General features: G+C 44.1%; 1 protein-coding gene across 1 annotated transcript in view; it reads left to right on the top strand.

Moving 5' to 3' along the window:
• Window positions 1-819: 819 nt before the first annotated feature.
• The window catches only part of YTHDF3 (YTH N6-methyladenosine RNA binding protein F3), a 48,544-nt gene continuing 37,264 nt past the window's right edge, over window positions 820-12,099 (top strand). Inside the window, exons 1-2 of the mRNA XM_054018086.1 lie at window positions 820-1,419; window positions 3,491-3,515. Of these exons, the coding sequence (XP_053874061.1) occupies window positions 1,396-1,419; window positions 3,491-3,515 (49 nt within the window). The 5' untranslated portion in view covers window positions 820-1,395. The remainder of the gene's footprint in view (window positions 1,420-3,490; window positions 3,516-12,099) is intronic.

Genomic DNA, 12,099 nt, shown 5'->3' with positions numbered 1-12,099 from the left:
CCTGTGGTCCACATTATAAAGGTCAGGATGGAAACCCACTACTACCAAATGCATAATGAGGCTCCTATTTTCAAAACTTTTGGACCTAAATTGCAGCCACAATATATGAACGTACACAGGAACTGCAAGCACTATGTTATCATATGGGGTTTGTGCACATTACTTGGGTGAATGTATCTTTGTAAGAATTGTGTGTTCAGTTCTCATACATATGCACATATGATTACTTGGATGCAGATGTATGGGTACTGAACACAATTACACAGACACATGCACAAAGAGATTTCACACACAATTACCCAGGTGCAGAGTGATAACGTGTAGGATTAGTGAAGTGCACAGAAAGGACTGTATGTAGCTACAGGGAATTACACACATTACTGGGATACACAAACTCAACATTCATGCACCGGGGTGCAAATTTGCTCACTGGGGTTACACACATGATTATGTTGGAGCACACCGGTATCTAGGTGCACAGAGGGATTGCATCAACATTGGCTATGTGCACACAGAGGGAGACGGCTCAAGTAGTTACTGGGGCGCAGGCACACATGCTCAGATCATGTCCCTGATCCACGGGGCACAATTTGTATATAAACACAATGGTAGGTTCAACAAGTTTTAATAAATTGTCCCCTTTATCTCTCTCCATTTCCTCTTTGGGAGCCTCTAGAGCTGCACGGGAAATAATTCAGATCTGTAGCAAACCGCCCCAGCATTGTAAAATGCCCCCAGTCTGTCGGTGCGTCTGCCACCACGGATAGCTGGCCGACTGCCCCACTAGTGACAGAAATCAGCTGGCCCAAACCCCTTGAGGAGACGCTGCCCATATGCGCATGTGCAGTCTGTGGGCTCCCGGAGGCTGTCCCTCAAAGCTCACAGTGAGCATGCGCATTGGAAAAAATTGAGATAGCTCCAGCTCCCCTCTTGAGCGTTCTCTGGCTTCTCCACCGGCCTCCTTTCTGTTGCGCGTGCGCGTCTTGGAGCGCTGGGGCGCGCAGTCGCTATCGGCGCCACTTTTTCCCTCCCCCAGCTCCTTGAGTCCCTAGTATGGTGCGCGCGCGGGTCCGTTTCCACCCTCACGTGACATGGAGGCGGAGAGAGGAAGGGAAAGGTCAGTGGCGACGTCAGCGGAGCGGAAGGTCAGGGCGGGAGCGGAAGTGGGAGCCGGAGCCTGTCCGCCATTGTGGGGAAGCGGCGCCTAGAGCGGGGGGGAAGCAGCGCTGCGTCCGGCCGGCCGGCTCCTTCCAGCGGGAACCAGATCAGCGGCGGCGAGCCCGGGCAGCGGCGGCGGCGACAATCAAGCGGCAGCGGGGAGAGCGGCGCGGTCGGTGTGTGCGGGAGTCACTCGAGGCCCAGGCGGAGCGAGGGGATCGCGGCTCCCCGTGAAGAATGTCAGCCACTAGCGTCGATCAGGTACGGGCCGCCAGACGGGAGGAGGAGGAAGCGGCCCGGCGGGTCGGAATCCGGCCGGGCCCTTTCCGCCGTCGGGCGGCTAGCGCGGCTTCCCGGGCCTCATCCCCGCGGCCGGCAGCGCGGCTTAGCGCCGCCTGCGCTCAGTATCGTGGGCTCCTCACCTCCCCCCCCCCCCCGCGGGGAGGATCCAGGCAGCCGCAGACCCCTATTTATAGCCACATCTGAGTCGCGCCAGATTCCCTCCCCCGCTCCGAGTCTTCTTGCACCCCTCATCCCAAGGCTTCTGCCTCCTGCTCCTCAATATCTTGTCTTTTGATGCGTCCTCCTTCATTTCTTCTCCTCTGGACGGCTGATTCCCCTTTATCCCTCTCTCTGGCTCACGTCCTCTTTAGGTCTCTGTTTTCCCTGACTATGCCCAACAATTCCCTTATCTTTGGATCTGGGTCTTTGCTACCTTCTTCGCCACCCACGCTTTGGGTAACGGTTGAAACTTCTCTTCCCCCGTACACCCCAAACTCCCTTCGGGTCTGTGATGCTGCCTCCTTTCCCTCTTCCTGTCCTTAGTCCTCTTTTTTTTTTTTTTCTCCTTTTCTCTGGGCCTCTGACTTCTCCCCTTCCTCAAAGCTCGTGACCTTCTCATCCCCCAGACATTCACCTCCCTGGGTTTGTGCTTCCTTGTCTTCCACACTTCCCTGCCCTGGGCCTCAGTTGTCCCCTTCTCTACCTATTCTTCACTAGGCCTCTGTTGCCTCCTTATCTCTTGCCCCCTACCCTCTCTAGGCTTTTGCCTCCTTCTTGGGCCTCTGCCACGCCCCAAAATGTTCTGCCCCTGCATCCGCCTCTCCCCTCTCAAATCCTGTCTGTGCCTCTTTGCATCTGTACTGTATACTGTACATGCTCCATAATTCCTATCCCTGTGTGGGCTGCCATATTGCTTCCTAGCCCTGTGTTTTTCTGTTCTTCATTCCTATTTGCGAGTACCTTCTCTTTCTTTCATCCCATTCTTTTTGTGGGCCACTAGCCCACAACTCCACCATCTCTTGGGGTGGGCTCTGCGTCCCTGTGTCTGGTATGTGCTTGGATATGAAGGATTTTTTTTAGAGATAAGGGTTTTTTCCATTTTGTCTGGATTAAGAGAAAGAGACTGACTAACAAATGAGCAAGTCATTAAAGGGTGATGGAGCCAAGGGAGACCCACTGCGGCTTAGTGAAATGTATGTGCCAGAGGAAAGATGGTGGGTGCATTAGAACTTTGAGTTAGCAGTTTTGTTTTTTCCAAACAGACTTTTATGTTATACAAGATGTTAAGATATTATAACCTTCTCTGTTATAATAATGTTTATTGCCTGACAGATTAAAAGTGCTTTATAATTGCTAATCCTCACAACAACTCTGTGATATTATCTCTGTTTCCTCTGTGGAAATGAGCATGATTATACAGGACTGGGCATACATAACTGATTGTCTTAGGCCCCGCCCAATGCTCAGGCCACTAGATGTCTTGCTGTATTACTGTACATTCCTTTGAGTATCTGAAAAGCATATAAAAAGTGTGCCTCACTGAGCTACCTGTTGTAAATTTTGGTCCATTCTTCAGTAACAGTAGTGCCCATCTGTCAGTTTAAAAGATCACATGCTGTAAACAAGTTTCTGTATTTGCAATAGCCTTAGCCTACTAAAATGGAAGATGTTCTTAACATTTTATTTTACTTTTATTTTGTTCAGTGCTTTTCTCTCACCTTGAACAATAAAAAAACAAAGCCAATTTACCTTGCAGATTCAGTGTTGCAGCTTTTAGGCTTCAGATACTGCAGAGGAATGTTTTTGATTGAAAACCACAGTTATTTTTACTAGACCGTCTTAGACATGGAGACATTTCTATTTGTCTTGGATTTTATTAAAATGTATTTTTACCATATTTTAAGTTTTGGGTGTAATTTACGTTGACTGTTCCTTTAAATGATAAAATCAGCAAACGTAAACCATCATGAATGGAAAATTCAAGGATTTTAGTTTTTGCTAATTTCCCTATTAATATTTTTCCTTTTATTTTTTACCTTTTTATATACAGAGACCTAAAGGACAGGGAAATAAAGGTAAGATGATTCCTTATTATTTATAATATCTGAGGCCCTGCTTCTGCAATATATGGAAAAAGATGTCCTCAACCAATTACATAAAGTGAATGTAACTACAAGATATTCTAAAACCCCATCTTATCCAAGGTTGGCAATTTCCTTGGAATAACTAATTTAGGATAGGATGTTGGTAAATACCAGCTTAACCCTGGGTTAGACCAGGAAACTGGGAAAAACAATTGCTTCAGTGGCCAGCAAGTTCAGCAAGCGTAGAATGAGTTCTTTCAAACATCCATTCAAAGCTGTGGGATAGGTTTGCTCTGTCCACTACATCAAAGTTGGTCCTCTGTTACAGAATGTTGCATGGCCAAATGGAGCTGGACTGCTAGTCTGAAACTCTGCATGCTTCATGCTTCACATTGCATTATTGTTGTTTTCATATAATAAAATGTTTTGGACTTTTGTTTATGTAATATTGAAAACTGAAATGTGAGTAATGACTTATAACTTGCTTGAGAAAATACCAAATCAAAATGTATACAGACGTTCTAATGTTCACTATTATACTGACATATATTAGTGTTATGCTCACTGCAGTTTTATTTTAATTTAGAGTTGTACAAATAAAATCTCCAAATCTATTGCTTTATGTAATCACAGTTTGAATATGTAACTAAAACTAAGTATATTGTGGTGTCTATTAAAGAAGCAGTTTTTAAAATAGATAATACTGTATCTGTAATGACTTTCCTGGGACACCAAAAAACATGATTTTACCTGGTTAAAAACCACTGTTGGTAAATGCCATGTCACGCTGATTTTATCACACCAGCATAACTAGAAGTGGTGTGCTAAGAGTATTTTTCCAATATTTTTAACATGATATATCACTGTAAAAATGCTTTCATATGCTTATCAAAGTAATCATTGTCATGAGTAATCAAGGGATAAGATGTAGCTGTTTCCATTTAGCTATCTTTCAGTGAAAATGTTGGCGTGATGTCCTTGAGTATACCGTAGGCATTTACACCAACCCTATTCATTGTTACTTATTAATGTCTAATGAGGGTCATTTGATCTAAAGAACAATGATCATATATGTTCATTTAGTTTCTTACTCATACCCATGAACAGAACACATCACCACTCCTATTCTGAGAAATCTTCACTGGTGTCTTGTTCATTTCAGAATCCAGTACAGAGTATTCTTTCTAGCAGTTACCCAGCTTCTCTGTTTTCACTTCTTCCCCCTATCTGTTAGCACCTTACTAATGTTCTTTAAATTCCATACTCTTTTAGCTTATCCTCCCCCACAAAAACTGTACTCACTTTCCTTAACACTCCTCCCCCTAAAAGTACCTGGAAAAGCCTCTGCCTAAATTACTGTGACTTTTCGGATCATATTTTATGACCAACACTTCTCGCGGTCCTGCAGTTTATCATCTTTTGTTTAATACAGTCATCAGATTTTATTCTGTGACCCACATCTCCTCCCCAGTTTTCTCATGTTTGTTTGTTTTTCCTGGGAGATCAGCAGTTGTATTACGTTAATAACACACATACAGAATGCAATCTGTGTGATAGCTATAATCTGCATTCTCACTGATATCTTCATGCATAGTTTAAGAAACATCTGTGGATGGATGGATACTTAAAAAAATAATTTTTATTGCAGTAAAACATTGTCATTAAACTATGAACATTATATTCTTTGTAAAGGGTTTGAAAACGATACCATCATATTCATAATTTTTAAAAGTGCCATATTTATTACTAAAAATCATCCAACAGAGAGAAGGTTTCACCATTTATATCATTTGTGTACTACTTGAATTTCTTATTCACTGCATTTAATTCATCAAGTAGTAAACTTGTCACTGTTTTAGGATTTTGTTCTCAGTCTCGTCTTACATATAGGCTCTGTCCCTGGGCAGTATTAACCTTATCCATATTTTCATCAACACAGCTCCTTAAAGGTGCCTCCCAAATCTACTGTCCCAACTTTGACCTATCAAAATGTTCCATCGTAATTTCAGCCTTTGTGGTGAACCACTGAATGAACTTTACCTCCTAAATCCTCTCTCCTTGGCTGTCAAATCCCTGCACAACTCCATTCCTTCCTTTTCTGTTCTTCCATGTCTTGTTCTTTTGCCACTCATTACACTCTTTTCAAGCTTTTAACCACCTGCTTTTTTTCCTTTTCTGCTCTTGTCTTCTTCAATGTTACCTTTGTGCATGGCACTACCTCTAGTTCTTTTATGCCAAGAGGTCTCTACCTTCAACTTTCTTCTTAAACTACACTATTTCTAAGCTATTTAAAGGTGATCTGATGGAGATTGGCACCAATTTGAGTTTCATCCGGTGCTTTGCTTGATCTGTATTGTCTGTACTTGAATTAAACCTTTTGATGCATGGATTGCCAGTAATTATTTAATAAAGAACATAGACTAGTGAATTTTACTTTTATTTACGTGCACTAGCATAACTTTGTGATAGGTGCATTATGAATACTGCATAGGTTTTACTGAAGAGCTCTATTTGGATTCTAACACTTTTTCCAAAACCTAAATGTTGGGCCTAAACTACTGGATCTAGACTATTTTAGATTGCATCCTGTTAAATACTTTATATTAATTGCGTATAACTATATGCTAGTGAAAATGGTTTATTTGTATTACCGACAGATGTCCCAATCACATACAGCACTAGGCACTATGCAAACATATAGTAAAAGGCAATCACTCTCCTAAATAGCTCAGTCTTATAAGATATGACAGATGATAAAGGGAATGGGGAAGGAGGATGAAGGTAACAGTGATAGGAGTGCTTGGTTACATAGACTAGTTAATATACACAATTAGATGGTTTTGAGTCATTCAGAGTTTTTATTTATTTCATGAGTATAAATAAAGTAGATATTGGTAGTCCCTACTTGGCTATACATTAACAGTTGGTAATCTCCTGCAGGGATCATGATAGGGTTCCTGTTTGAAGTGGTCTTTGAAGCAGGATAGAGTAGTGAGCTGACAGACTAGTTTGGGGAATATATATATTTCGATACATGGAAGAAAATGGAAAAAAGGGTAGTTGTGGGTGGCATCTTTGGCAGACGGGAAGGAAGTAGTGCAGTAAGGTATAAGAGGATAAGTAGGAATAGTAGTAAGATATTGTATGAGAGCAGTTAACATTTAAATTGTAAAATTCGTTAGGACAATATAGTGAAAGTAACTAAATTATGTGGTCTTGTGAGACTTTTTCTGACATTTTATTGACAATTAATTATACATTGAGGGAAAACATACACTATGTATGTAGAGATCCAGGAAGATCTATATGTAGCAGAGTAGTAATATATAATTCAGGTTTGTGTGAAAGAGGCAAGAATTTGTGTTGCTGCAAGAACTGAATGAGTAAAATATGTTTCTCTGAAGGTATTGTCTGTTTCAGCTATCAACTCTTGGACAATTACTGAGAGAGCTTGTTGGTTGGAATAGGCTTCAACCTATAAAAAGGTGCCTTTTCTTATGAAAGTGTTTGATTATTGCTCTTTCCAAAACACTTTCGTCTCAATTTGCATGTTCTAATGTATTAAAACTACAAGACATGCAGATGTCAGTACTTTCCTATCATCTTCCACTGTATTATATGATGTTTTCTTACCTAAAATAAAACTGTTAAATTTAACTGTGAGGTCTCAAACTAGAACGAAGCATAGGAATGAAAACTTAGTAGGCATTTTTATTGAGTATTTTGCGTACTAGTTAAGAAAAATCAGCTTCACTCTTTTAATGCTGTGACTGGAGGCGAGCTGAAGTCACTCAATTAGGGTGAACTGCAAAGAATGGGGCAGACAGTCCCCATAAAGCTGGTGGATATTCCAATACTTAAATTTACCAAGCCAGCATAAAACAGCTTCTTCATTACCTTACTGGTTACTCAGAAGTCGAAACAACACAGTTCCTTTAAAGTGATCTAGCCTCAGGCCTCGATCCAGGTACCTAAATCAGATATGATTTCTGAAAGTCTTATTTCATCATATAAAAGAAAAGGTTCTACCAATCCCAAAGGGTCGGACACGTTACCTCCCAGATTAATAAATGTTTCAGCTCTTACCCAAATACACGCTACAGCCAGTTCTTGTTAACTAAACTAAAATTTATTAAAAAACAAGAGAGAGAGAATGGTTAAAAGATCAATGTATATACAGACATGAATTCAATTCATTGAGGTTTAGATTCATAGTAGAGATGGGTTTCAGAGTGGTAGCTGTGTTAGTCTGTATCACAAAAAGAACGAGGACTACTTGTGGCGCCTTAGAGACTAACACATTTATTCGGGTATAAGTTTTCGTGGGCTAAAGCCCACTTCATCAGATGCATGCAGTTTAAAATACAGTAGGAAAATATAAATAAATACATACACACACACACACACACACACACACACCCCATAACATGAAAAAATGGGTGTTGCCATACCAACTCTAACTAGACCAATTAAGGTGGGCTATTATCAGCAGGAGAAAACAAATTTTGTAGTGATAATCAGGATGGCCCATTTCAAACAGTTGACAAGAAGATGTGAGTAACAACAGGGGAAAAAATAGCATGGGGGAATAGTTTTTACTTTGTGTAATGACCCATCCACTCCTAGTCTTTATTCAAGCCTAATTAAATGGTGTCCAGTTTGCAAATTAATTCTAATTCTGCAGTTTCTCATTGGAGTCTGTCATGTTCAACCCCCAACTAAAACCTCTCCAGCACATCATCAAGGATCTACAACCTACCCCTGAAGGACAATCCCTCACTCTCACAGATCTTGGGAGACAGGCCAGTCCTCGCTTACAGACAGGCCCCCAACCTGAAGCAAATACTCACCAACAACCACACAACAAAAACACTAACCCAAGAACCTATTCTTGCAACAAATCCCATTGCCAACTCTGTCCACATATCTGTTCAGGGGACACCATCATAGGACCCAATCACATCAGCCATACCATCAGAGACTTGTTCACCTGCACATCTACCAATGTGATATATGCCATCATGTACCAGCAATGCCCCTCTGCCATGTACATTGGCCAAACTGGAAAGTCTCAACGCAAAAGAATAAATGGACACAAATCAGACGTCAAGAATTATAACATTCAAAAACCAGTCGGAAAACACTTCAACCTCCCTGGTCACTCAATTACAGACATAAAAGTCACAATTCTTCTACAAAAAAACTTCAAAAACAGACTGCAACGAGAAACTGCAGAAATTGAATTAATTTGCAAACTAGACACCATTAAATTAGGCTTGAATAAAGAGTGGGAGTGGATGGATCATTACACAAAGTAAAAACTATTTAAATAAATATATAAATTAATGGAGATATCCTATCTCCTAGAACTGGAAGGGACCTTGAAAGGTCATCGAGTCCAGCCCCCTGCCTTCACTAGCAGGACCAAGTACTGATTTTGCCCCAGATCCCTAAGTGGCCCCCTCAAGGATTGAACTCACAACCCTGGGTTTAGCAGGCCAATGCTCAAACCACTGAACTATCCCTCCCCCCCCTTTATTATTTCCCCTAATAAATTTGTTAGTCTCTAAGGTTTCAGAGTAACAGCCGTGTTAGTCTGTATCCGCAAAAAGAACAGGAGTCCTTGTGGCACCTTAGAGACTAACAAATTTATTAGAGCATAAGCTTTCGTGGACTACACTTCTTCGGATGCATATAGAATGGAACATATATTGAGGAGATATATATACACACATACAGAGAGCATAAACAGGTGGGAGTTGTCTTACCAACTCTGAGAGGCCAATTAATTAAGAGAAAAAAAACTTTTGAAGTGATAATCAAGCTAGCCCAGTACAGACAGTTTGATAATAAGTGTGAGGGTATGTCTACACTACGAAATTAGTTCGAATTTATAGAAGCAGGTTTTATTGAAATCGGTTGTATACAGCCGATTGTGTATGTCCACACAATAAATGCTCTAGGTGCTCTAGTCGGCAGACCGCGTCCACAGTACGAGGCTAGCGTCGACTTCCGGAGCATTGCACTATGGGTAGCTATCCCACAGCTATCCCACAGTTCCCGCAGTCTCCGCCGCCCCTTGGAATTCTGGGTTGAGATCCCAATGCCCGGATGATGCAAAACAGTGTCGCGGGCGGTTCTGGGTACATGTCGTCAGGCCCCTCCCTCCCCCGTCACAGCAACGGCAGACAATAGATTCGCGCCTTTTTATCTGGGTTACCTGGGTTACCTGTGCAGACAACATGGAGCCCGCTCAGCACAGCTGAGCTCACCGTCACCATATGTCCTCTTGGTGCCGGCAGACGTGGGACTGCATTGCTACACAGCAGCAGCTGCTAACTGCCTTTTGGCGGTAGACGGTGCAGTAGACTGGTAGCCTTCATCGGCGATCTGGGTGCTGGCAGCCGTGGGGCTTGCCTTTTGGCAGTAAATGGTGTATTATGACTGTTAGCCGGCCTATTACAAGTCGGGTCATCGCACATTAGCAGAGTCTTCCCTGAGCAGCAGCTCGTGCAATAGGCCTGAAGACCATCGTCATACACCGCCCCGTATTTGCTGCCAAGCACCCAGAAAGATGCCGAGGGCTATCAGTCACGCTGCACCGTCTTCTTAAGATGTAAAAAAATAGATTTTCTCTGTATTCATTTGCTTCCCCCTCCCTCGGTCAAATCAACGGCCTGCTAAACCCAGGGTTTTCAGTTTAATCTTTGGGGGGGACCAGTCTGTGACAGTTGTTTGTGTCTCTCCCTGATGCACAGCCACCGTTCTTTATTTTAATTCCCTGTGCCTGTACGCCATGTCGTCACTCGGCCCCCCTCCCTCCTTCCCCTAGGCCGTCAGATACTACGTTTGCGCCACAGCTCGAGCCGAGAAGCGGTTCGCGCCTTTTCTTTGAATTCTGGGTTGAGATCCCAATGCCCGGATGATGCAAAACAGTGTCGCGGGCGGTTCTGGGTACATGTCGTCAGGCCCCTCCCCCCTCGTCACAGCAACGGCAGACAATAGATTCGCGCCTTTTTACCTGGGTTACCTGTGCAGACAACATACCACGGCAAGCATGGAGCCCGCTCAGCTCAGCTGAGCTCACCGTCACCATATGTCCTCTGGGTGCCGGCAGACGTGGGACTGCATTGCTACACAGCAGCAGCTGCTAACTGCCTTTTGGCGGTAGACGGTGTAGCATGAGTGATAGCCGTGGGGCTGGCAGCCGTAGTGCTGCATTGCACCAGCCCCTTCCAGGCGATGGTATATTATGACTGGTACCCGTCGTCGTCATACTGGTATGGCTGTCAATCATGGCCACCTGGGCAGACATGCTACTGTTTTGATGATGACGGTTACCAGTCATAATATACTATTTTCTGCCAATTGCCCAATATTGTCTGCTAAGCACCCAGAAGAGGCCGAGGGCGATGCTGGGTGCTGGCGGACGTGGGGCTGGCAGACGTGGGGCTGCATTGCTACACAGCAGCAGCCCCTTGCCTTTTGGCAGATGATGGTATATTATGATTGGTACCCATCATCATCATACTGGTATGGCTGTCACTCATGCTGCAGCGTCGGCTGCCACCTTAAGATGTAAAAAATAGATTTGTTCTGTGTTCATTTGCTTCCCCTTCCTCCGTGAAATCAACGGCCTGCTAAGCCCAGGGTTTCCAGTTTAATCTTTGGGGGGGCCATTCTGTGTGACAGTTGTTTGTGTTTCTCCCTGTTCCTGTACCTGTACGCCATGTCGTCACTCGGCCCTCCCTCCCTCCCTCCCTCCCTCCCGCCCTCCTTCTCCTGGTCCATCAGATACTACTTTCGCGCCTTTTTTCTGACCAGGCGCCATAGCTAGCACTGGGATCATGGAGCCCGCTCAGATCACCGCGGCAATTATGAGCACTATGAACACCACGCGCATTGTCCTGGAGTATATGCAGAGCCAGAACATGCCAAGGCGAAACCCGGACCAGGCGAGGAGGCGATTGCAGCACGGCGACGAGAGTGATGAGGAAATTGACATGGCCATAGACCTCTCACAAGGCACAGGCCCCAGCAATGTGGAAATCATGGTGTCACTGGGGCAGGTTGATACCGTGGAACGCCGATTCTGGGCCCGGGAAACAAGCACAGACTGGTGGGACCGCATCGTGCTGCAGGTATGGGACGATTCCCAGTGGCTGCGAAACTTTCGCATGCGTAAGGGCACTTTCATGGAACTTTGTGACTTGCTTTCCCCTGCCCTGAAACGCCAGGATACCAAGATGAGAGCAGCCCTCACAGTTGAGAAGCGAGTGGCGATAGCCCTGTGGAAGCTTGCAACGCCAGACAACTACCGGTCAGTCGGGAATCAATTTGGAGTGGGCAAATCTACTGTGGGGGCTGCTGTGATCCAATTTGCCAGGGCAATGAAAGACCTGGTGATAGCAAGGGTAGTGACTCTGGGCAACGTGCAGTCAATAGTGGATGGTTTTGCTGAAATGGGATTCCCAAACTGTGGCGGGGCGATAGACGGAACCCATATCCCTATCTTGTCACCAGAGCACCAAGCCACCGACTACGTAAACCGCAAGGGGTACTTTTCAATGCTGCT

Source organism: Malaclemys terrapin, chromosome 2, assembly GCF_027887155.1.
Source record: "Malaclemys terrapin pileata isolate rMalTer1 chromosome 2, rMalTer1.hap1, whole genome shotgun sequence".
NCBI classification, from domain to species: Eukaryota; Metazoa; Chordata; order Testudines; family Emydidae; genus Malaclemys; species Malaclemys terrapin.
The sequence above is the reverse complement of the archived record's forward strand: the minus strand, read 5'-3'. Positions and strand labels throughout refer to the sequence as shown.